General features: G+C 39.2%; 2 protein-coding genes across 3 annotated transcripts in view; one reads left to right on the top strand and one right to left on the bottom strand.

Moving 5' to 3' along the window:
- ANKMY2 (ankyrin repeat and MYND domain containing 2) overlaps positions 1-26,252 on the bottom strand; it is a 37,508-nt gene extending 11,256 nt beyond the window's left edge. Inside the window, exons 1-5 of one of the 2 annotated variants that reach the window (XM_040472518.1) lie at positions 25,946-26,252; positions 20,673-20,737; positions 14,408-14,546; positions 12,461-12,559; positions 3,578-3,738 (exon numbers count right to left, since the gene is read on the bottom strand). In XM_040472518.1, the coding sequence (XP_040328452.1) occupies positions 3,578-3,738; positions 12,461-12,559; positions 14,408-14,546; positions 20,673-20,737; positions 25,946-26,012 (531 nt within the window). In that variant the 5' untranslated portion in view covers positions 26,013-26,252. The remainder of the gene's footprint in view (positions 1-3,577; positions 3,739-12,460; positions 12,560-14,407; positions 14,547-20,672; positions 20,738-25,945) is intronic. The other variant, XM_040472517.1, reaches the window with a different exon arrangement.
- A 388-nt stretch (positions 26,253-26,640) lies between these two features.
- The window catches only part of BZW2 (basic leucine zipper and W2 domains 2), a 65,152-nt gene continuing 64,518 nt past the window's right edge, over positions 26,641-27,274 (top strand). The window contains exon 1 of the mRNA XM_040472520.1: positions 26,641-26,739. The gene's annotated coding sequence lies outside the window, so the exon portion shown is untranslated. The remainder of the gene's footprint in view (positions 26,740-27,274) is intronic.

Raw genomic sequence — 27,274 nt, 5'->3', positions numbered from 1 at the left:
TTAACTTTTGGCAGAGAAAGCTTGTTAATTACATGTATTTCTACTGTCAAGTGCAATCACTTGAAACTGTTGTATATTTTTGCATGAAGCGTTTATAATCAAAACATAGGATCTTAAACTTATAAATATAACCTTGTTTAAAAATTCTTAGAACCCAGATTCATTTTTTCCTTTTATGAAAATATTAGGCTTTATTTACTTTGTAATATATACCACTGTACTCAAAAAAAAAAAGACATATAACCATAGCTCTATGAGCTTACTGAAACATTTTATAAACACAAAAAAATATTATTTGAACTAGTTTCCTTCCTTTAATCTTTTGAGCATTATAAAGTAATCCATTATAAAGAAAATCTCATTATTAATTATTGAGGAGGAATAAATATATTCCATTAAGCATAAAAGCCAGATATATCTCATCTCCCAAAGAATGTAAGAATATGTTTATACAGTGACATTCTGAATTCTTTTTATTTTTCTTTTAAAAAAATTACCAAACCAACAATTCTGGCCTCAAAAAGTTATGTACATCTGTCTCCTGACCACTTAGAGACTCTGCTCAATTCTGTTGTCATTTTTCCTGTGATTCTGTTTTTCTCCTGTATACCTCTGTATTCTGAGCATCAGCCCAATTCTCCAAGTCCCTGTTGAAAACAAACATCCATATCGCTACAGGAGCCACTTAACCTTGACGCACAGGCAGCTATGTTAAGTGCACCACAGTGAAAGGGTGAATTGTGTATCAAGGAGGCTCTCTGTGATTTTAAAAGGTCTGTGACTCTATACAATGGCTGTTAGTTACCTTTTTATAATACGCTTCAAGAAGACCCCTGCTGACTTGAAAAGGGGAAAGCAATGAAAATAAGCCACGACAATAGCAACTGCACAACTTTTATCCAAAGTGGGCGGGGAGGTTTCCAAGTGAATAGATCATTTATTGCTACAAAAAGCAAGGTGTGGTTTGAAGGAAGGTACTATAATTACAGAATAATCTCTTTTAAGACCAAATGTACTAAAAAATATATAATGTAGGCTATTGCAGTTCATGTTTACAATTTATTGCCTGTATAAATATACCCTTACTCTAATTTACTCAAATATGTGCTTTTATATTTGTTTAGTTTTTAAAAAAATTATTTTGAGAGAGAGTGCCCACGTTGTCAGTGTGGAGCCTGCTTAAGATTCTCTCTCCCCCTCTCTCTGCCTCTCCAGTGCTCGTGTGCACGGACATGCACTCTCTTTCTCAAGAAAAATAATGATCTTTATTAAAAAGAAGAAGAAGAAGAAGTAAAAATTTAAAAAAATAAAAAGTAATAAAGATCATTAAAGAAAGTAATTACTAAAACATTTAACCCGAAGAGACTGGGTTACACATAAATATCAAAAATTACTCCACAGGGGCGCCTGGGTGGCTCAGTCGGTTAAGCGTCTGACTTCGGCTCAGGTCATGATCTCACGGTTTGTGAGTTCAAGCCCTGCATCAAGCTCTGTGCTGACAGCTCGGAGCCTGGAGCCTGCTTCAGATTCTGTGTCTCCCTCTCTCTCTGCCCCATCCCCACTCATGCTCTGTCTCTCTCTCTCTCTCTCTCAAAAATAAATAAACACTAAAAAAAAAATTACTCCACAGACTCAATTATTCCCATTTATTGAGATTATTGCAGTCTCAAGGGGTAGAAACAGATATAAAAGACAGTGAATCAGAAAAATACAGGGAACTTCTTCAAATCAGTCTAAACCAGAAGATCCCATAATGCTCAGGCTGGAGGGCCTTTTAAAACCGCACACATTCTCCATGTGGAGAAATGCTATATCCTAGGAAAAATCCTGTCTTCCTACCCTAGCCTGCACCACCGCAAAGAAAAAGAGTGCCACAGGCGAGGAGGAGCTCCTACATGGGATTTATCTCTTTGCCTGCGTATGCTGGGAGGGAAAAAACCCATCGTTACAGAAGGGCTACGCATTTTCTAAAAGTTAAATTCTAAGTTCCACTTAATCTCCACCATAAATACAAACATGACTCGTGGCTGAATTTCTGTTTTTGCCCACTTAGGATCACAAGTGTTACCTCCTGGGGTTCTTTCAGAATATTAAGTACAACAATTGAAGAGGAAAGGCAGATGGCAGGTATGTTTTGTAAGTTTGTTTCTTGAGCTTCAAAGTCTGTATGCAAAGGGAAACATCAATAAAGTAATAATATTACATATAATTTGGAACTTATATCTTCAAGTAAGTGTCAGTTTTTAAAAGAGTTACTTTATGCAAACTGCCCGCTTATTTTAATGGTGTTCAGTATGTTCCACAGATTCACCAAAATAGACTTTAAAGGACATCTAATTCACTGCATTTATAATAACATTTTGTACTAATGTTATTAATTTTTTATCCAATTTGTCGTCTTGCTCACCAAACAGTTCTGAATTACTATCAAATCTATACGCTATGAATGAAGTTACAGATCAATGAAATTTGAAAAAGGACAGCATCACTGTGGCACACACAGAGTTTTCTATAATGATTCACTGAGAAAATTATGCTCATGTGGATTGATTTATGAAAAAATAAATTAAATTTAAAAATGCATTTTTTAAACAAATAAAAAAGTCTGTATGTAAACTATGAAGAAAATATTAGAGACAGTAGTTCAGAATGGCTCCTGAAGTTTCTCAGGTTAGCCATGTGAACTTCTGGGTTGTTCTAAAGAGTCTGAAAATCTATCGTGATTTGACTAATTCTGGAAGAACTATATTATTTAAAGGCATCAAACAGCTACTTGCATTAAAATATGTGGTCATGACCGAGGCGCCTGGGTGGCTCAGTCGGTTAAGCGTCCGATTTCAGCTCAGGTCATGATCTCACAGTCCATAAGTTTGAGCCCTGTGTCAGGCTCTGTGCTGACAGCTCAGAGCCTGGAGCCTGCTTGGGATTCTGTGTCTCCCTCTCTCTCTGCCCCTCCCCAACTCACACTCTGTCTCTCTCTCAAAAAAATAAAATAAAAATATTTTTTAAAAAAATGTGCTCATGATTATATTTCAGAACATTTCCTGGAAGGATCTTTACTGTAATAGATGCTGTTGGTGCCCCACTGAGGTCTTCTTAGCAGCCTATGTACCAAGCCTCAGTTCCTGGGAGTGCTGGCTGCGATGGGCTCAGAGCTGCCTCCTTCTCCAGGGAACTGCCTTCATCCATAGGAAGCCATTGTCCTTGGCAGTAGCTGGGAGGCTGTCCTTTCCCTCTGGGAACAAGTTTCCGGCACCGGCAACTGAGTGATACAAAAGCCTGACTCCCTTGCCCCTCTGGAACCATTAACAGTCCAGAGCTGCCGTGAGATGAGGTGGAAAGTATGCTTCAGCTGAACCCACCTCTTTGCCTAGCTTCTCCTCCTGCCCTAGCCTGTGTCCCTCACTCTCAGGTTTAAACCAAGAACACTCCTTCACTGTACCAACTGAACAACAGAGCTCCATCTCAAGCTCTACACTGGCAAAGCCCAACCAAGATGATCTTACATAACCAAGAGCAGTTGCAACTCCGAAGCAATATTTAAATGAAAAGCGAAGATAAAAAAACACTATGCTACCTTGACAGGATGAAGATTTGTCGTAGTAATAATTTTGTGCAGTGGGCCTGCCAATTTTGGAGGCAGTTTTGGCTCTTTATCCAGTCCCTGGGGTTTCGTGTAATAATCCAGTCTCTCTCGGGGAAAGAAATTGTTGATTATAGTCACACAATCATGTTGACCTTTTAACAGAAAAATAGGAAATCTGTTATTTTATTATTCAGAATAGGACATTTTCCAATTTTTTATTAAGTATGTTGCTGCGTTCTTGTGAAGTAACCATGCATTAACGTCTTTCATTTTCAAGAAAAGAGAGTAGAAGAGGAGAAGGAGAGGTAAAATGTTTTGAGCAACATTTATAAGCATGTTTTGTGAGGTCAAGACATAATCTCCTTATAAAGACACAATGCACAGTACATAGGAAGATTATGGAGACTACAAAAAAAAAGGGGGGGGGGAGTTCAATTTATAATTGACCCTAAATATTTTTTAAAAGTTGTTTTGGGGGCAACCGGGTGTTGCATGATCTCGCAATTCGTGAGTTCAAGCCCTGCATCTGGCTCTGAGCTGACCACTCGGAGTCTGGAGCCTGGTTCAGATTCTGTGTCTCCCTTTCTCTCTCTATCCCTCCCCTGCTTGTGCTCTCTCTCTCTCTCAAACACAAATAAATAAAACATTAAAAAAAAAAAAGATTAAAAGTTGTTTTTTATTCTATTTAAATGTCTCTTCTTCTACCCCTACAGAAATGATGGTCATTCTTCCCTAATCACATCTGGCTTTCTTCACACAGAATGTAAATTCACTCTATATAGATTATTATTGTTGTCGTTGTTGTTGTTGTTGTTGTTGTTGTTGTCATCTCCCCTTCCCTTGAATTTGAGAAAAGCTTGGCCTCTTTGTGAATATAATTAGAGGAAAAGCTTTTGCCGGCGCAGCCTGGAATCCACTTTACAGCTCCTTATAGATCCCTATGTCACTTCTCTAAGCCATCTCTAGAGGTAAAACTGGTTCTGTGAAACCAAAACTGTCCCTGGAGAAGTTGGTAGCCTGAATGTGTGTTCCTGTTGCCTCTCCTTCCCAGGCTCCCTCACCACTAACTCTCTGGGGCGGGGAAGAGGCCACTCTGGGCAAGCAGCCAGAACCTCGCAGGGCACAGCTGTAGGTGCAGACTCTTCCGGGATCTCTGGAGGAGAGACTTCTTCCTCTTCTCTGCCTGCCGAGGTGGGAGGGACCAGCAGCAGAAAGTCCTGGGAAGTAGGCCCAGGGCACCAGGGCTCCGGGAGAGTGGTCTGGGTGGCCCCTGCCCAGCTTATGCATGGTCCTGGCAGTGTCTGCTTGAGTGAGGACAAAATATCTTCCAGTTTGTTGACCCTGGGCCCACGGGTATAGAGATAGTGGCCCTTCTCTTCACTGCTCCACAACCCTCCAGCTTTACCTCGCTGCCTAGGAGATACAGAGCAAAGTTCCTGCAGGGATCCAGCAACATGAAGACTACGTGCTGCCTCCACCAGATGGCTTCTTTCGTGGGAAGTGCACTTACAACCACGACCACTGACCCAAACAAGCACCAAACCATACCCCTAATCACCAAACGAGAACACTCAAATCAAGTAGATCGAGTACAAAATGTGAAGTCTCGCGGATTGCAGAAAGATTCAAAACTTTAAAATTAACACACAAACTCAAACAGGTAACCCAGTACAGTAGTGACGACTAAAATGGTAATGCAGAAGATGAAGTAGATGAGATGTCTCCAAACAGAAAAATTAGGAAATGGTAATCATTATGGAAGAGATGAGAGCTGAAGGGCAGATCGAGAAACGTAGTAGTGAAAAATAACACAAGTCCCAGAAAGAAAAAGAGAAATGGATCGAGACTTAAAAATTAAACAAATGATAGAAGAACATGTCCCTGATTTGAAGGGAAATTTTAGTAGTGACCACAATCTCCTTTTTGGTATTCAGTGCTGTTCTTAAGTACCCAAACACCAGGGTTTGTTTGTTTGTTTGTGTGTTTGTTTCTTTCTCTCTCTCCCTCTTTCTTTCTTTTATTCAGAAAGCTCCAATATATGTACCTTGAGGGGATGTCAAACAGTAATAGGATATATTAGAAACATGAGGTCCTCTGTTTAGCAAATGATCATCTCTACATGCACAATATTCACGGAGGGAAAGACAGAAACAGTCAATCAAGCAAATGTACAAGCAGGACATGAACATGTCGGCATCAAAATTAACACTGGTCACCGCATGTGGGAATTTACAACTGTGCAGAAAGAAACCAGACAAGATGAAGACAAACAACAATCCTTCCTTAAAATGCAGTCTATATCCAGCTTCAATAAAAAGATGGGTATTGCTACTTAAAAAAACAAAAAAAAAGTTCTAAAATTACCTCCTTAAAACCTTAAAATTGACAGAGAAAAAGTTGAAGAGAAAACAGTCGGGTAAATAGAGAATTAGCTTGTTACTATGTGTTCTCATCAGCCTCTCAACTAATAGAGTCAGGACAGTCCCTGTGAGCAGTGGCAAAATTGGTACATTAAAAATACCAGCTATGTATCAATGACACAGTCACAGGAAGAGAGAGGCTTCTTAAGATTCCATCTTTGTAAGAAGGACAAAATAATAATATTTTCAGCATTAATCTTTTTTACATTTTAGGTAGTGCTTACATTATTTTGATATTTTATTTTAAATAATCAGCTAATAATTTATATTAGACTGATGTATATACTTATAACCAAAACAAATATTTAGTTTTACTGGTATTTAATTTATGAATTCTGAGTAAATACAAATAAAACAGTACTATCACTGCAGAAAATACATGCTGGGGGCAGGCGGCAGGGGGTGGGGGGCAGTGTATAATCTGGGGCCAGAACTGCTATCACTAGACTTAAGTCTTCCTGATTGAATAGGGTCACTGAGTCAGTCTTAGGAAGGATTACTGAGAACACACACACACACACACACACACACACACAACTAAACACATCTTAGTAAAATGTTTTATTTTCTAGGATAGGCTGAAATTTCAAAACATACTTCCAGAATGATATATGGAAAGTTTACTAAGGAAAATAAATTCTCATTTATAAGTACGTAGGAAAGTGTGAAGGAAGTTCTACAAATGACTGAGGGAAAAGCACAGTGATACAAGAACCATGAAACTACCCAGGGATGACTCACGTTTCAGAGAGAAAGAGAATTTCTGTTATGATATGTTTCAAACCAGATTCAACCTACAAACCATCCCAGAAGGTCCTGTAGCCCAAACCTAAATGAGAACACAGAGAGCTCCAGATGGAGCTAGGGGGGAGGGGAGAGGAGTGGAGAACGCCTGGTAGCAGAGATGGCTAGTCTGAATAGTGGGTGGAGGCAGCATGAGTTGACTATGAGGATTACTGGAAGAGAAGTAACACACTTTGAATGACACTCTAATTACATATCGGGACTAAAAATACTAAACTCCCTCAGCAAAGTCCACAGCTGGTGGCAGTGGTGGAGGAGGAAAGGAAAGTCCCAGGCCTGATAAGGCAAAACAGAGAAATGTAGAGAAATCAATGAGTTTCGAAGTATGTTCTCATGTTCGAATTGCTAAATGGGCAAATACAGTTCCTTGGGGGTGGGACATAGAGGAGAATTTTGTTCTTGTTTTTTGTTTTTTTTGTTTTTTTTTCCTTGCCTGGTTCTTTTTTTTTAATTCTATTTTTTATTTTTTAAAATTTGCATCCAAATTAGTTAGCATAGAGTGCAACAATGATTTCTGGAGTAGATTCCCTAATGCCCCTTATCCATGTAGCCCATCTCCCCTCCCACAACCCCTCCAGTAACCCTCAGTTTGTTCTCCATATTTATGAGTCTCTTCTATTTTGTCCCCCTCCCTGTTTTTATATTATTTTTGTTTCCCTTCCCTTTTGTTCGTTTTGTCTCTTAAAGTCCTCATATGAGTGAAGTCATATGATTTTTGTCTTTCTCTGACTGACTAATTTCACTTAGCATAATACCCTTCAGTTCCATCCACATAGTTTCAAATGGCAAGATTTCATTCTTTTTGATTGCCGAGTAATACTCCATTGTGTGTGTGTGTGTGTGTGTGTGTGTGTGTGTGTGTATATATATATGCCACATCTTCTTTATCCATTCATCCGTCGATGGACATTTGGGCTCTTTCCATACTTTCGCTATTGTTGATAGTGCTGCTATAAACATGGGGGGTGCATGTGTCCCTTCAAAACAGCACACCTGTATCCTGTGGATAAATGCCTAGTAGTGAAATTGCTGGGTCGTAGGGTAGTTCTATTTTTAGTTTTTTGAGGAACCTCCATACTGTTTTCCAGAGTGGCTGCACCAGCTTGCATTCCCATGTTCTTGTTTTTAAATAACCAACAAATATGGGTTTGACTGGGAATGTCGTGAATAGGAAAGTAAGCATTAGTGGAATGGGAAAGCATTCTTGATCTTTCGAGTTAATAAAAGAAGAAATAAGTGTACTCTAACATGACCAGGCCAGTCACATTAAGCACACACACACACACACACACACACACACACACACACGCACACGCACACGCACACAAAACCACCAAGTAAAACAAAGTGTAAAAATGTGGTAAAAGAGGAGGTACGTAGTCAAGTTTATCAATAACCACAAATATGCATAAGCTGAATACCTGTTAAAAGAAAGAATATCTCATTCTGGGTTAGAGAACAGAGCACACCTACATGGGTTTATAAACATACAGGTATAGAAGTAGTTACACTACTAAAATGAAATAATAAAGATGGAAAATAAAGAGATCAGCAAAGAGGTTATTGACAAAGGCAAAAAACCAAAAAGGAATCAAGAATCATTATAATTTATGAAAAAGTATATTAGTAGATTCTGTACCAATAAAACCACTAGCAATTTCATAAAAAGGGAAGAGCTAAAAATATTACCATTAAAAACAGGAAAAAAAACCTAGACATGTCGATTTTCACTACTATTGTTGCTTCTTACTTTGAAGCCTGAAGCAAATTCAAACAGAAAATAAATGCAATTGAAAAGCTATAATGAGACTCTATATTAGGAGACTCTAATAAGAATAACAAGAACAATACAGAAATCAATGGCTTTCTCCTTATTACCCATAACCAGCTAGAAATGACACAGTGTGGCAGTCAGTGGTAGTGGGAATTCTCCTTACAATATGGGCAATAACTACAAATTACCTAGAAGTAAATTGTAAAAGAATGGAGTTTCATTTAAAAGAAAGAACTGATCTGAGGGAATATAATGAATATTATTAAGGTACCAAAAATAAGTTCTAAAACACACACACATACACAAAAATCAATATATCCGCATACCATGCGATTGAATAGCATGTCTTATCATACAGTGGTCAATTCTCTGAAAATAATTATATAACTATTTAATAAAAGTCCAACAAGAACCAAAAAAAATGGGGGGACAGAGGAAGGTATTCAAACGGGAAGACCTGAAGGGAACATGCGGTTTAAAGTCAATGTGATCAAACAATATGGTATTGATACAGAGAGTGACAAGCAGGCCTGTAGAAGAGAATATGGGGCCCAAAAATAGATACCAGTATATAAGAGAAATTAACTTACCACAAAAGTGGTATTACAATTTAGTGGGAAAATGCTGGGTGGTTTAATAAGTGGTGCTATCACAATTAACTACATATCCAGGGGGAAATAAACTCTAAAAAATTAAATTTTGAAAGTACAAAAAAAAATAAAATAAAATTGAAGGGCAATTAGGAGAATCCTCAACTAACCCATATTTAAGAACTCTTCTGACAAGACAAGAACCACGGAAACTATAAAAGAAAAACTATGATTACTTAAAAATAAATTTTCTATGGCAAAAGTTCCCATAAAGTCAAAAGAAGGAAATATAACTATTTGAAATACACTTGATAGAAAAAGGGTTAGCAACCATAATACACATAAAGCTCCTCAAAACAGTAAGAAAAAGACAACCCAAAGGTTAAATAATGAGTATGAGCGTCCACAAAAAAGAGAAATAGAAATGACCAACAGCAGAAAATAACTTAATTTCGTGAATAATGAGGGGAATGTAAATTTACAATATACCATCTTTTCAACTACCAGATTGGCAAAAAAGTGAAAGCACCCAGTTCTGATGAAGATGTTCCTAAGAATGTGAATTGTGTGTGTGTGGCGCGTGGGGGGGCGGGTGCATCTGGGTGGCTCAGTTGGTTAAGCGTCCAACTGTGGCTCAGGTCATGATCTTGCAGTTCATGAGTTCGAGCCCTGCATCAGGCTCTGGGCTGACAGCTCTGAGCCTGGAGTCGGCTTCAGATTCTGTGTCTCCCTCTCTCTGCCCCACCCATGCTCGCACTCTGTCTCTGTCTGAAAAATAAACAAACTTTAAAGAAAAAAAAAAAAAAAAAAAGAATGTGAATCATGGGGCACCTGGGTGGCTCAGTCAGTTAAGCGTACAAGTCTTGATTTTGGCTTAGGTCATGATCTCACAGTTTGTTCGAGCCCCACTCTGTGCTGACAGCTTGCTCAGAGCCTGGAGTCTACTTTGGATTCTGTGTCTCCTTCTCTCTCTCTTCCCCTCCCCCAAATGCACTCTATGTCTCTCAAAAATTAATAAATGTAAATTTTAAAAAAATAATTAATTTTTTTTAGTTTTTTAATAAAAAAATAAGAATGTGAACTATTATGCCCTTCTTTAAAAGACAATCTAGACTTACACTGAAATTAAAAATACATACCCTGTGTGTTATAGGTATTATAGCACTGTCGTGTAAAAATATATGACCAAGGATCATTATTACATCATTTGTAGTGAAATGATTTTTAAAAACTATCAGTAGGGGAGAGCCAAATGCACTGTGGTACGTCTGAGTCATATGGAATATGACATAAATTCAGTGGAAATAACTGAATTTATATCCAGTGAGATGAGAGGGACTTCCATGGCATACTAGTAAGTGAAGGAAACAAGTTATAAGAAATATATTTGTAAGATAAATCTTTTTTAGAAGATAAAAATCTTTTTTAAAAGATAAAAATCATTCATATGCGTGCACATATTGATACAAACCATTCCGCTTGAGGGCAGTAAGAGGGGGTGGATGAATTTTTAAAAAGACTACCTGTAATGGAAAATATCGTGTAGACCAAAAGGGTTTAATTCTCGTCTGTGAGATTCAAACGGAATGCAAACAATTCTCTTATTTTAGGATGGGACTGGGGACAATTTCTACCTTAGATTTCTATGGATCTAGTGGTGTTAAGAGAAAGGAAAGTAAAAGAGCATCGTATTCATGTGTGAAAAAAGAGGCCTCTCCACTTCCAGCCCTGTGACCTGAGGAAAGTTACTGAACCTCTGTCTGCGCTCTCATTTGCTACATCGTGGACATGATGAAAACTGGGAGTTCAGTAGAACCTCATTTCATCTAACTGCTAGTGCTCAGGGCACAGATCAGAAAACTGAGTCCTGCAGAGAAGAGATGTGCCCACGATCTTGTAATGAATTAGCAGCAGACGTGAACTAAAATATGAGAACCAAGCTTCCTGGATGAGTCTTATTTCCCCTTTGTACTGACACCCTCAAAATGAGCCTAGTGGTAAGCTGGGGGCAACCAGGGAGACTCTAACTGTGGGAGATAAATATTTCTCTGAAGTTTGTACTGCAAGACCATACTTAAATCCTCCTGAAATTGAGATAAAATAAGGATATTCGCTCTCACAGAGCTGACTCAGTGACTATCTGACTTAATCACTGGTAGCTACTATTAGTGTTTTGAGATAATTTAGTAACAAAATTGAACAAAACATACAGTTATTGCCCTCCTGTACGAGACTAATTTCCATGGCTTAAATGTAATTTCTCTCAAAACTTCCTTGGAAGAGGATACAAGATCCCTCTATTTGATGTATTTCTATGAAACCCTTAAGATGTGCCTTGAAGTATATTTTCACAATGGTTGTCATTGCTATTAGCCTCCAACTGCCTGAACACATGAAGAGCCTCTGTTTCATTCACCACTGTATCCAAAGCACCTACAGTGATGCTTGGTATATAGGTTGCAAACAATAATTATTTGTTTAATGACTTATCAGTCCTAAAAAGTCACTTGCTGCATCCCCAATAAATCAGAGGTTTATATATTTGCTTGTCTATTTTTGGACTTTCCTTAACTGCTAACTCAGTGGGACTAAAACACCAACGACCAAATATTCACGCCACTCTCTTCCAAACCCCTCATATTATGTCCAGTAGCAGGATTAATACACCAAGAAATACTGGGCACAACACAATAAAAGTTTGTGCTTGATGAGGATGAAAATGAAACAGCTATATATTACACTATTATTAATGCTCCTTTCTATGAAAAAACTGCATTGTTGCCATTTTTATTAGCAACAGTAACTGATGACACCTATTTAGTGCTACCCATAAAGCTCCGGAAGTCAACATCTCATTTAATCCTTTCAATAACCAGGAACATGTTACAATGGATAAAGTAAAGGTCAGAATAATTAAGTAACCTGCTACTGACTGGCACAGCCAGGATTTCAATTGAGGACTATTGACTTCACAGTTCATGTTCTTGACTTTAGGTTAAACTACTTCCTTAGAGAAATAAGATACAGTCATCAAAGCATTTAACTACAACTAAAATGGCCCCACTATTCTTTGTATCTCACAAGGTGGAAATTCAAGATAGCTTGCTCATTTTCTCCAAAGGGTCACTGGACGTTTCATTAAGTTAGACAAAACCCAGCAAAGTGTAAACATTTTGCTTTTTTAAAACTGAACATGACACTATTTGTACTCTGAGAAGCGAAGTGCTATTTCTTCACGGAGGACATTTTGGATACAACCTAATTAAAAAATGCCGTAAAAACTCACCCACAAAGGCTGCCATCTGAGCTGCTGTTCTTCCTACAGAGTTGACAACATCTGTCTCAGCACCAGCTTCCAACATTACCCACGTGATGTCTTTGTTACCTGATGTTAGAAGGGAACGTATCTGTTAATATTAAGGAAATGCCCAACTGAAAACACCTCCTTCAAATGATCTGTACCCTTTTTCCTCATTTAGTTTTAGGTTTCTATCTTGTGAATATTTTCATTTTCTCTGAAATGTAAATCATAACCAGAGTAAAGAGTAAAATAATACAAAAACCCATATAGAGATTAACCTCATTTTGGGGGAAAAACATCAGGCAATACAAAGACGGTATGGAACTGAGTATCACTTTTTTTTTTTTAACAAAATGTATTTTTTTACTGATAATGTATAAAGTGAAAAAAAACAAAAAATATCAACAACAAAGAGTGATAAAATGAAAAATCTCCCCTTAATATCTACTACTAATCCATCCCAATCCTCACATCCACAGGCCCTGGAATAATGATACAACAGGTGACGGTCTATCATTTGCTTTTATTCTATTTGCATTCTATTGCTAATGTAATCATTACAGATATTTTGCTATTATGAACTATACTTAGTGACCAGCATTTTCCATTAATTTCTGCAGGATGGAACAGTTCCTGGAAAACACTGCAGAATCAAAGTTATGCCTATTTTAAAGGCATTTTGCCAGGCTGACTTCTAGCAGGTTGGGCAGATGTGCATATGCCAAAACAGTGCAGAGAAGTCCCTATGCTGACGCTGGACATGATCACTCTTCCTTAACCTCTGCCAATACAGTGAGTGACAAATGATCATTTATTTTCCCAACTGCATTTCTTTGCTAATTGGTGAAAATATTTTATATCCTTATGGGCCAGCTCTATGTCTTTTGTTCTCTGTTCAATTTTCTGTCCAATTTTCTATTGCAGTACTTGTTTCTGTATGATTTATGAGAGCTCCTGCTACATAATAATATGACCCTTTAAGATATATAATGAATATTTTCCTCAGTTTTTCATTTGTACTTTATACATTGGTATATTCTATATTTGGAAATGTTAAGATTATATATAACCAAGTTGGTCAATGTTGTCCTTTTTATATTGTATATTTTATATATCACACTTAGAAAGGCTTTCCTCCTTTTTTCCCCTCCAAGTTTTTATTTAAATTCAAGCTAGTTAACATACAGTGCAATATTAGTTTCAGGTATAGAATTTGGTGATTCATCACTTCCATACAACACCCACTGCTCATCACATCAAGGGCATTCCTTAATCCCCATTATCTATTTAAGCTATCCCCACCCCTTCTCCAGAAATGCTTTCCTCTTCCAGGATTATAAAAATATAGATTACTGTTTTTAAGGTATGAGAGTATTATATCTTCCTTTTCTTAAAGAAAAAAACAAAAAAACAAAACAAAAAAAAAACAAAACAAAAACACCTACAAATACAGATGACTCCAATTAATTGTAAATATTTCCCAACTGTCTTTATTCACAAATCAGAGTAAGTTTCTAACTGGATCAGCATATTTAGTACATAAATGTCAGTGAAGCAAACAGACAGCTCTAACATAGCAGCTATTTTTTCAAGAGACCAAAGAAGTTTTCATATTACTTCAACATACAAAGATACAGAACGTTAATGGAACTCACTTGAAAGAATAATGATCCAACTCCTTAACTCTACACAAAATATATTGTCCATACAATCAGCTGATTTAAATAAGCAAAGAAACATATCACCAAATTAACTATATAACATACTTTATACATTACAACCTTTCAAGAACCAATTCCCACCTTTCCTGTAAGAATTGACCTTAAAATTACTATAATAAAAAAGCATGTAATTTAAAAGTATCTATGTACTTATAAAAATTTTGCATAGGTGACTGATACTGATACATTAGAATAAATTCTAAAACGTCACCAGAAAGTGCAGCAAACATGAGGGCTGTGTATCCATGTTCATGCTGATGACAATTTACATCAGCTCCATGTCGCAGAAGTAATCTGCACATATCAAGTTTTCCTTTATATGCAGCGTGCATTAGAGGAGTCATTCCATTCTGTAACAAAAAGGGAAAAAGTATTAATTATATTTATTTACCTTTTCTCCTATGAACAACTCCTGAAATTAAACTAAAAACATAAAAGAAACATGAATTAATAAACTCATAAAGTACTTTTATGTTGACTTTCTCACTTGGATCTTTCATAAACTACTGAGGAAAAATAAGTTTTGTTATCTGATAATTTTTCATTAGCAAATAGTTTCAAAGAAGATTTGCTCAACCTCACATAGCCAGTAAAATGGCCAGGGAGGCACAAGAACCTAGATCATCAGGGTTCGCATCTCTACCACACATACTTAGCTACTGGAGAAACAAATTAACGGATACAAATGCATAAACATGAAAACAAAAACATCTCAAACAATCAGAATGCCTATCAATGAGAAGGTTGAATAAAGCATGTTGTATCCACTTGTAAATCATAACCACGAAAAGAGTAATCGTGAACCTCTTGACTGAATGCATCTGTATCTAACGAATTGGAGAAATTTCCATGAATTACTGCCAATGAGAAAAACAAGATACTGGAAATGTATATTATAATAGTATCATTTTTAAAATGATACCCCAAACCACATTTACATTTTGATTATATATATGATTTCATCATATATACAATATAAATATCAAGAAATGATTGGTCATATTCACACTACATTGTTTAGTCTGCATGTTTTGTGCATATCCAGTGAAACATCCAACCTTATTTGTTCTGAGTATCTGATGCTACATAGTAGATAAATGAGCAAGGTGTTCTCTAAGTGGATTTTCAAAGCAAACCAGGAAAAACTCTTTAAGTGCTGGAATTTCAAAGCTGTTTTGGATGAAGACTTCTCTAAAATGTAGAATCTGGGGGCACCTGGGTGGCTCAGTCGGTTAAGTGTCTGACTTCGGCTCAGGTCATGATCTCACGGTTCGTGGGTTTGAGCCCCGCATCGGGCTCTGTGCTGACAGCTCAGAGTCTGGAGCCTGTTTCAGTTTCTGTGTCTCCTTCTCTCTCTCTGCCCCTCCCCCACTCACACAAAAATAAATAAACATTAAAAGTAGAATCTGTTACTGTAGTAAATTTTAGAATGTCAACATAATTTGAATTGTTCTTTATGAGTCCACACTATGATTATGAACACAAGCCATCAATATTCTAGAAGTGTTAACTGATATAAGAATTATACAAAGGCTGAGACCTTTCAAGGGGCTGTACAAGAGACATCTTAGTAGGAGTAGCCAATGTTTCTTGAGAACAATAAAAAACTGGTAAGATTATAATGTTAAGACTCCCTTTGTTGGGAGTATCTACAAGGACTAGGTATTTAAAGGTTGGGAGTGGTTCGAGTGGGCATGGGTAATCAGGATCTCACTACACAGAGGCAGCTCTAAGAAAGTGGGGATGAATTATATGGTTATTACCTTTTGAATAAGACAAAAATGCATTCAAAGCAAGACTAGGGTGGTAGCCCCGTAGGATGCTATAACCTAGACATAAGAAGCTAGGTGCAGCCTGGGGGAAAAGAAGGACACAGTACAGGCAGGTAGGCGATTTATCACACAGCAATCCCATTGTATAAGTAAAGGTTATAAGTCTGACACCGAAGAACTGTCCTATATATTTAAAATAAATAAATACATAACTCTAAAGCAGCTTTCCACACAGTGTGAAAAGATGTTTCAGAACAAAGGAGATGTGCAAAGTTTTTGAGTCTTACATTGCAATTGCAAAGTGTCTTCACTTTTTTTTGTCTGCTTGTGTTTTAACTGTCCTCTCTGTTGATCACTTCTGAAGTCCATTTACCTGACTGCCTTCCTGTTTCCTGATACTCCTTTTCTGCTGACTCTCTCTCTCCCTTTTAATTTTTCTTTATTTTTGCTCTTTCTTATTTATCATTGGTCTTCGTAACAGGGATTGGTTTTCAGAACTAATCAATGAGAGCTTTTTTTCAAAGAGGTAATGAGCAAACCCAAACATATCATTTGTTGTGCATTCTCTGAACCTGTTATCCTTGTCATGTCTGTAATACAGCGTATGCTTTTCCTGTATCAAATTTCAGTGCTGGCCTGGATGACCCTAGGTAAGAGAAGCCAAACATGTTAGGTGATAATTTATACTAAGCTTTTCTTTCTTTTTACTAAGGGTTATAATAACTTAGAACAAAAAATTATAAACTTTGAATGCAATGATTACTACGTATTATCTTTACTGAGTGCTTAATATATGTCAGACACAGATGTATGCACTGTGGATAGCAATGAACAAATACCATGCTCCTCCAGTCTAAGTCCCTGACATTTAAATTTTAGTTGAGGTGATAAGGCAGGGGTAATACAAACGCTACAGGGAAAGAACATTGAGTAAGAGGGAAACAGAATGCCAGAGAGAAAAAGATTATTATTTTTAAATAAAAGGACAGTTAAGAAATGTCCCTCTAAGGAGGTGGCATTTGAACAAAACCTTCCTGAGGGAGTGAAGACACAAAGAATTTAAATAACTAGGGGAAGAATGCTCCAGGTAAAGGGAATGCAAGTCGGAAACTTTGAGAGCAAAGGGTATTGCCTTCAAGGAACACCGAGGAGGCCTAATCTGTCTGCAGTTTGCTCACAGAATCTTCAGGAATCTCCTTGTCCTGATTCTCATGCTTCTAGGGTTTTACCATTAAATATGAAAGTGTGTCTAATGTTTTAACATTAAGCAGGATGCTACTGTTTGGGGAAGGTTTCCACAAATCTTTTATCAAGTTACCAAAAAAACCTATTCTATCCTAATCTGTTAAGAGCTTTTACCATCAATGGACACTAAATGTTATCAAAGGTATTATAGCATCCGTTGAGATAAACATAGGTGATTCTTTTATTCTGTAATATAATGGATAATATTGAAAGATTCTCTTAAATTGAACCATCCTATCACTTTTGGAGAAACCTTACTTGGTTATTATTTAATTATTATTTTGACATACTACTGGATCAATTTGCTAGTATCTTAGAGTTTTTGTATCTGAGTTATAAACTGAATTGGGTCCAAGGTTTTCTTGGTCTTTTTCCTATTTTGGCATCAGTGTTACGCTAGTCTTATCAAATGAGTTGGGTATCTTCCCATCTTTTTATGAACTAACTGCAATCTGTGTAAAATGAGAAGTCCTTGAACATTTTGTAAAGCATACTCAGGTTTGCAGCTTTAGGAAGTGGTTGGCATTTAAATATATTTACACAAATTTTCCTTAATTATTCTAGTTTTTCTACTTCTATATGAGATGAATATATTCATTTTTATTTTTCTATAAAGTTACTGTTATATGGGTTTTCATATATATTGGCTTCAACACAAAAACTTATGAAAATTTCCTTTATAACTGCAGTTATACTCTCTCTTACTTTCTTGGTACTTATATACATCATTTTCTGGCTCATACTTTCCAGACTGTGTCTAATATTTTGGTCTTATGCTGAGAACTTTGGTTTTTTCTATCCTTTTTAAACAGCTTTATTGAGATACATAATTCGCATACCACAAAATTCACCATTTAATACATACAATCAAATAGTTTTCAGTATATTTGCAGGGTTGTACAAGGATCACCACAATCAATTTTAGGATATTTTTATTTCCCCCACAAGGAACCACCTATCCATTATCAGGGACCCCCTCCCCCCCCACCCGCCCCACCACCTTCCTACCCAGCCCTAGGCAACCACTAATTTACTTTCTGTCCCTATGGATTTGCTTATTTTGGACAGCTCCTACAAATGGAATCATAATATTTAGTATTCTGCGACGGGCTTCTTTGACTTGGCAAATGTTTTCAAGGTTCATCCATGTTGTAGCATTTACCAGTCCTTCACTCCTTTTTATGAAGGACTTTTCCACTGTACGGATATACTACATTTTGTTTATCTGCTCATCAGCTGATGGACATTTGGGTTGTTTCTAACTTTGGCTATTAAGAATAATGCTGCTATAAACGTTCATAAGCAAGTTTTTGTGTTGACATATGCTCTATTTTTCTTAGGAAAATACACCTAGGATTGCTGGGCCATATGAAAACTCTATGTTTAATCAAGGGAGGAATGGTCAACCTGTTTTCTAGACTGGCTGTGCCATTTACCCACCAACAATCAATGAGGATTCCCATTTCTTCACAACCTCACCAATGCTTATTATTATTTATCTTTTTTATTATACCCATCCCAGCAGGTGTCCCATGGTATCTCACTGCAGTTTTGATTTGCAGTTCCCTGGCAGCTCATACTGAGCATTTTTTCATGTGCACATTGGTCATTTGAGTATCTTTTGGAACAGTATCTATTTAGATCCTTTGTCCAGTTTTTAATAGTGTTATTTGTCTTTTTTACTGTTGAGTTGTAGGAGTTCATAATAGCTTCTAGTTACAATTCCCTTATCAGATAGGATTTGTAGAACCATTCTGTGGGATTATCTCCTCACTGTTTAATGGTATACCTTGAAGCACAAACCTTTTTATTTTAATTTTTTTCTTTTGTTGCTTGTGCCTGATGGCTTTTTTAAATGTTTATTTCTATTTTAATTCATTCATTCACTCCTTTTATTCTCTGAGCATACCCTAATCTTTTAAAACAATTTTTAGTTGAAAGCTCAGAATACCACACAAGTTGAAAGTACAATAAATGCTGCAAAATAATAATAATAATAATAATAATAATAATAATAATAATAGCAATGATGATAAATGTGACAAATGCAAATTTTCCCTGAATATCACTTTGGCCACATACCACAGCTTTTGATAAATAGTAGCTTTTGATAAATGTTCTCAGTTTTAAATAGTAGACAATTCCTACTTCTATTTCTTCTTTTAACCAAGAACTACTGACAGTTAAAATTAATTTTTCAAGTTGCTTTATTATTGAGATCATATTTTTGTTTATTTGTAATGTCTACTACTGCATTAGGTAAACTTCTTTGAAATTAGCTAAAATTTCCTTTGTAAGATAGTATAACACAGACTAATTTTTATCAATGTTCCAGGTAAAAGAAAATGTACTATTGTTTTTTCTATCTTAGTACACTGTCAATTAGTTATCCAAATTTTCTGTTCCCTGTATTACTTTTTTTCTACTTAACCTAGTGGTTTGTCAAAGTGTTTTGGCAGTTTTACAAATTGCTCCTTTGAATTCTATCTTTTTCTCTATGAATCTCAAAGTCCTAAGCTTTTAAGTGAACACCTAAGGCTAGTATGTTCTTGGTGGATTACTAATTTAATCTATGAGAGTCTTCATCTTTTTAAAAATTTTTAAAATTTTTTGCTTGAAACTTTAATTCGTCTGACATTAATTTTGCTACCTATGTCTGGGGAAAGGATCAATAAAACCCCTTCCCCTTCTGCACGAGCAAGTGATGTAAACTTTCCAGCACTAGAACCACACTGAATAATCAAGTAGCCACGAGCCACCCATGGCTAATGGCTGGTATCAGACAGCTCAGAACAGACATCGCCTTCATTGCAGAAAGTTATTTTGGAAAGCAACTATACTAGAAAGTTGAGGTTAGGTTCAGTTAACTTTCCCTAGAAGTAGAATTGCTGTATCAAAAGTACGTACATTTAAAAATGGCACATATTCTAAAATGTTCTCCAGAATGTGACGCCAATTTATACCTAATCCATTAGTATGTAAAAGGTCCAATGTTTCCCACACTTTACAAGAAATAATATGATTTGGTTTCATTTGGACTTATTTGATTATTAATAAAATTAAACATGTTTTTACATGCTTATTTGTATTTTGTAAACTACCTGCTTACACTTGGTTTAGAGATCAGTATAACTTAATCACAAATGCTAGATAAGAACTCCTACTACTGCATTTTATATATTATCCATTCTCATAGAAAATAAAACACTTTATTCAGCTTTTTAAATTTTATCTAACCTCAGGCGCCTGGGTGGCTCAGTTGGTTAAGCATCTGACTTTGGTTCAAGTCATGATCTCCAGGTCTGTGAGTTCGAAACTGGCATCGGGCTCTGTGCTGACAGCTCGGAGCCTGGAGCCTGCTTTGGATTCTGTGTCTCCCTCTCTCTTTGCACCTCCTCCACTCGTACTTTGTTTCTCTCTCAAAAATAAATAAACATTAAAAAAAAATTTAAATTTTACCTCATCCAAACAGTTGACACGGACATTCTTGCTGGCTAACAGTGTTCCTGCTTCTTGAACAGTACCTTTAAAAAAAGAAAAAAAGAAAAGACTGAAGAAGAAAATGTAAACTAAAGTTATTTATCATCATAACAGAAAAAATCTAACACCACGGAAACAAATTTTAAAGGGTTATGTGTAAAACTAAAACTAGTCTGGTTAGATTGTTAAGAAACAAAGCATCAACACATAGTATTTTTCCCACAAAGTAATTACCCAGAACAGAGTTATAGTAACTAAAATAGCCCCATCTTGTTTTTACTTCCACTGACCTTAGAGTATATTAAATTGGCCATATTTTCTTTTTGGCAGTGATACAGTAACCACAAAGCATAAATAAGACTCTTAATACTGAAATCTTAAAGGGCATCTAGTCCAGCCCACCATCTAAAGCTTAAATTCCAGTCAATGTAATAATTGGAGTTCAAAATACAGTCAGTATTTATATTCTCTGTCATCACTAGGCCCTGTGAATTGATGGCAACCTACTTATAATAGAATTCTTGGTTTAGAAATGCTTAAGTAAACATATCTTTAAAGCCTGGTTCCATATAAAAGTGCTTTTTGGTTAATAATCAGGCTCTCATACTGAAAGTCCTCTAACTTAAACCTGAAGGTTAGTCCTTTGTACATTTGGAAATAAGCCATAATTGGGCCACAACTGTCAGGTTTTTCCAGTCTTCTGTAAGGCATACTGACAGGAGCAAGTAGTTGCAAGAGAGAATGTTGCTATTATCATCATTAATAACAGTCAGCCACTCGTTCTGCCAAAAAATTTCTGGTTTGACAGGGACGAGACAAATGAAATTGAATGTTCTCAGGAAGAAAGGTTGAGATAAGCCTCTCCTCCAGAAAGGACATAAAAGGAGAATCCCACAATGAGGAGTTATTTCTGTCTTTTAACTGAAAATTACAGTTCAAGAAGATGCTAAATTCTGCTAGTTTTCCAGAGTTAAATGTGGAATGCAGAATAAAGATCAGCCTGCTTCCTTCTCCCTGACCTGCTCTGCAGGCAGGTCATCTGGTTGTCTGACACCAACAGGGGACAGGCAGAGAAATGTCTCTTAGATCGACAGAGAAATAGCTCTGCTGGGGAAATGTGTCAGGCGAATGATCTACAAGTCTCTGGATTACAACAGCAGCTACCTCATAAACAGTGCATTTTTCCCACCCTGGACTCCATCTGAGGACAGTTAGTACTAATGGATGAGGGGCTACAGAATGAGTGAGCAAGTTCTACATGGGACATTAGCCATACCTGGGCCTCTCATCAGAGACTTTCTGTCACATCTTTAGAAAGGAATTAAACCAGAACAAAAACTCCGGCACCCTAATTTCACTTAAGAAAGACGCTTCAATTGATTTCCATTAGCCAGTGAAAAATAACTGAAATTATTTTTCATCTGATCAGGAGATGTTTGCTCAGTAAATGGAGAGCACCATAGGGACTGTGAGCCTGTCAAAGCATGCTACATGTTAGGGGGAATCTGGGGATTACGGCTCACATGAGGGAACAGGTCAATAATTGTATAAAATGCTTAGCCCAGCGGCCAACAATCTAAGTTATATCTGCCCTGTCAGTGAGAAATTTAAAATAAGTAAATAAAAGATGAGGTATACACACACATATCACTGAGTACCAGTTAGCCTTCTGAAATGCAAGGAATGGGATGAAAAATTTTTTTCAAACTGTTTGGGTTTCCAGATTTTGGAAAATAGATGAGCAAAATACCCCAAGAGGAAAACCTTGTGATGATTTCTAATTTGATCTTCCTTACTTAATAACATCAGCAGGAAAATATAGAAGGTGTGGAATATACTTTAAATATGCACCATTGATTGTTCTTTCATTATACTTCAATATCGTTGGTGAAATACACCTTATTGTCCAAGACTATTACATAACCCCTTTTATGCAAACAGTGAAAAGAAAAAAAAGTAGTAAATACATTCCTTTCTTGTTAAGTACCAAACAAGATAAGTGATTGAAGATCTTCTGGTTTATACCCTTAAAGGAAGATTTTATTTATTTTGAAATAGTGCTTCCTCAGTGCTTAACAAAAAAGATATCAGAACTTAGAAAAACAGGCCAATCTACACCTAATATAAGCCCATTAAATGTGCTTCTGTGATTTCAATTTTCTCTTCTTCAAAGTTGTAAAATGGATGCCATCATTAACTGAAATATATAAATGGTATATACCAAACAGCTTCCCGGTTTTATCTGGAACTTCTTCTGGGTGTTCTAATAAATAGGTAACCTGTAAATGACCTACCAAGTGAATTCACTTGAAGAAGAAATTGTTCTAAAGGTGTCCAGAAGCAACACTCAGTACTCTCTGGATTTTAAGTCTCACTTGCAGTCTGCTTAACTTCTAGAGGGCAGTGACAGGCCTAAAAGGGATACTCAAAAATGTGCTGAGTTTATTTGAGATTGGCCAACATGGCAGGTCACACTTGGCTGAAAATTTGTTGTCAGTTCCAAGTACTAGTGCTGACTAATCTAGTACTTCTCCAGGTTGAGAAATGTATCAAAGGGAAAACATAGACAAAAGCAAAAACATTAAGAACGCTACCAACCCACTTAAAAAAAAAATGATTCTTATGAGTACAAACATAAACTTTGTTTATGAACTCTATTCAACTATAAACCAAAAGTTGTTTCTCAAATTAAATGCACACAAAACTATGGAATCAGTAACATTTAAAACTAAAATTAATTTGACAGATGATAATGTTTTGTTGAAATTAAATTGCCTCTAGAAATGAATATGGTAAGGACTGCTGTGGTATTGGTATCATTTTTTGTTTGGTCTGTTTTCAACTCCAGCATATTTCTAAGACTACGGGCCAAATGATCTCTCTGTTCTGTCACTTATTCCCTGTGTGACACTGGGCAAGTTATCCAACTTGTCGATTCATTTACCGTAATAACAGACAACACAAAAAGCATTTTAAATGCTTTACAGACGCTAACTCGTTGCATTCTTCTAGCAATGTTGTGGGGTAGGTACCATGTAGAACCAGAAGCTCAGAAAAAGCAATGTGTCCAAGGCCACATCACCAGCAAATGATTGTGGTAGGATTCCTAGCTCATGATGCCTCGGTGGATCAGTCAGTTAAGCGTCGGACTTCGTTCGGCTCAGGTCATGATCTCGCAGTTTGTGAGTTCAAGCCCCAGATCTGGCTCTGTGCTGACAGCTCAGCGCCTGGAGCCTGCTTGGGATTCTGTGTCTCTGCCTCTCTCTCTGCCCCTCCCCAACTCACACACTCTGTGTGTGTGTGTGTGTGTGTGTGTGTGTGTGTGTGTCTCAAAAATAAATAAAAAATAATAACAGTTCCTAGCTCATCAAGATTAAATGCATCGATACTTGTAAAGTGCTAAGAATTACGCTAGCTCATACCAACATTCAATAAAGGCTGACTATAGTTGGTATTTTCTCATATCTCCCATTATTTTTCTTTGAGAGTACAGAGATGTCCCATGGACCTTCCCTTGATAAGAATGCGTCACAGACTAAGTCCATCTCAGTTATTCTCATGGGTTGGGCCAATGAAATTGGTGAACCACATTGTCTGTGAACCAATGCAACCTGACGCACCATTTGGGCCCACAAACATCACAGCACTAACCAGACTAAACTTAATTAGTTCTCTTTCATACCACCTTTAAAATAAAAATTGGTGTACACCTAGGAATATGTTCCAAGGATTCCACCCCCTCCCCACCCCCCCACCCGCCCCTTCCAGAAACCCACCTTACAAAACTGTTCATTTGTTTACACTTTTGAAAAACTGATAGCTCTGACTGTTTAAAAGCAGAATGTGCATCCCTGGTGGATTTTGAGTGGATCCTGTTTCCTTTTGCCTACCAAAGTACCGGGCACACAGCTGGGGCTTACATGTTTGCTGACTGGAATCCCAGAGCCTCAGGAAAAACAGAAAGAGTGCAGTGTCAAAAAGGTCGGCCAGTACCATGCAGAAGAAACAATAAAAGCAGCAACTACACGACCCACAGTTCTAGGCAAAGAACTCTTGGCATGAGGAATGTAGATGTGACTGACTTGAAATTGTTGACATCAGATGAGGTGGGATCCGTTCATCAGCACCTGTTGGGTTCAAATCCGATTTTTCTTTTACATTTAGACTTGCCTTGTCAGCATGAAAAATAAATCTGCCATGGTCTCTGGGGGATCCAGATTTGACCCTGGCTGCTTAACAGAAACAAGACTGGACAGTGGGAAGCCTTTATGCTGTGGTAAGTGGCCTCTCTGCCATTCCAGGTCAGATGTGGCTATCTCACTCTTGAGCTTCAATCAACCACATTAACTATGTCCGCAGTCCCATGCATCTCCATCCCGGAGCCGTGACCGTGCAGGAGAAGCCACGTAGTCACACTCTTGTCACCTGCCGGGTAACGGAACTCAGCAGGGAGCTCCTCTGGGGCGTCCACTCGGGGACTGAGGGCTTCAGGCTCGTCCCCGCGGCCTGCATCTCCCGCCCCAGCACCCGGAGCGGCGGAAGTGGGACAGGCGTTGGGGGAGTGGAAGGGAAAGCACAGAAGAACTCGCTGAGAAGATCCATGCTGTGCTAAGTGCGCCGACGGCCGTGGACGCCTAGGCAACCTCTTCGCTTCCCTGCGGGTTCCTGCGGGGGCCAGGAGCTTCTGGAAGGAAGCCGGGGAGGCCAGGATGTAGAACCCTCAATGAAGCGATTTACCGACCTACTTCTGTGCCCTTATAAAGAACCCTTCTTAGGAGCTCCCTCCACCCCCCAGGCGGGGGCGGGGACAGCTAAAGGATCCAGATCTTTCGGCCTCCGGAAGTCGAAACGGCCCTTTAGACACCCTTCTAAGAACCTGAGGCCACTGTTGCCCGGACTGACGGTGGTCAAAATCACCTTGAGAGTTTTGAAGAATGTGCATCCAGGGACCCACACACCGAGGTCGCTCATTACAATGTGAGCTGGGGCCTGGAAACGTGTATGTTTCCAAAAGCTGATTTGGGAGACGGACCTCTGCAACCTCAGCTCGAGTCCCAGCAGTGCTTCCCGCTCCGCTCCTCTCCGCCCACGCAACCGGTCCGAGACCATCGAGAGAAACGCTATTTCCCGGTGCGAGGCAGCCAACGTCGCTGAAAAGCAGCGGAGGGTCAGTCCGGCCAGGGGCGCCTCCAGGGCTCCGCCACGCCCCCAGACCAGGCAGGCAGCGCCCGGTCGCAGCCCAGCACCCATACCTTTCCCGATGACTTCCAGCAGCTCCTTTTCCTCCTGGGTCAGCTCGCCTTTCGTTATATGAACCATTGCTCCCGCCAGCTTGAAGATGATTCTGTTTCTTTGAAAGTATTAAGAAGAAACGATATGTGTGCGCGCGTTAGGAACGCCAGCCGCACTGGGGCAGCTCGAAACCCAGGACCCCGAATAGCCAACCACGGAAGCGTTCGAATTCTCTCCTCCCTCCCACCGGCGGGCGAGCGGCGGGCGAGCAGCGGGCGAGCTCGGGCGAGCCGAGCGGTCGGTCGCCGCTAGCCCAGCGACAGTCACCGCCCCCTGCGCGTCATTGGCCGGGCCGGGAGGAGGAGCTACAGGAGGCAGCAGCGAGAGGCTCCCATTGGAGCAGCCGGGCCAGGAAAAACCCAACGGAGAAAATCAGAGGGGGAGATGAAACTCCTCTTCCACGTTTCCCATCCCCATACTGCCACTATGTTCACATATTTAGACATACGCAACATTTAAATTCTCTTTCCAGATGATCTTTGTCCGGCCGCGGCTGCTCGGGGCGTACAGACCTCCCTGTCTGTCTCTGTAAGCCCCCACCATTTCCCCGGGAGTGGTGCAGCCCGGGCCGGGGGCGGGCTGGGAGGCGGGGCGGCGCGGGAGGCGGGGCTGCGCCGGGCTCCGTGGGTCGATGTCAATGTGTCTGTCCTTCACTCCTCCATTGTCTGCCGCCGCCACTGCCGCGGGTGCCACCGCCGCTGCCGGGATCGCCGCAGCCTGCAGTCTCGCGCGTCGCCGCTACCTCCTCGGACAGGTGAGAAGCAACCCGGGTGGGACACGGGAAGCCGGGAGGGCTGCGGGAACCGCGGGCGCCGCCCCGCCGGGGGGCTTCCATCCGGGCCGGAGCTGGCGGGGAGGAAGCATGTGCCTGCTGGGGCGGCTTCCTGCCCCCCGGTGGGCAAGCCTGCCCTCCACCCGACTGCCATCGCATATATCGCATATCCGCACCCGGGACTGAAGACTCGCCGCTCGCCCCATTTGGCCGCCCCGGGAGACCCTGGGACAGGGAGCTGGCGGGGGCGGGCCACGCGGTGAGAAGCGGCGGGTGCTTACGGTCTCGTGCGTGGCACGGCCAGATGCGGCTCCCCAGAGGCCGGCGCTGGGGCTTTGGGCTAGGGGCGGGATGGCGAGGAGAGCTCCCCAGGACGCGCGAGGGGAACGCATCGTGAGAATAGTGTCTGAAGAAGATAGTTCTCTTTTGGCAAGCCTTAACACCGTCCCCCCTTACCCCCCCCCCCCAACACACACACTACTTGTCATCTCCTCTGGCCTCTGTGGAAGCTGTGGAA

Source organism: Herpailurus yagouaroundi, unplaced genomic scaffold, assembly GCF_014898765.1.
Source record: "Herpailurus yagouaroundi ecotype Mexico unplaced genomic scaffold, PumYag 100, whole genome shotgun sequence".
NCBI lineage: Eukaryota > Metazoa > Chordata > Mammalia > Carnivora > Felidae > Herpailurus > Herpailurus yagouaroundi.
The sequence above is the reverse complement of the archived record's forward strand: the minus strand, read 5'-3'. Positions and strand labels throughout refer to the sequence as shown.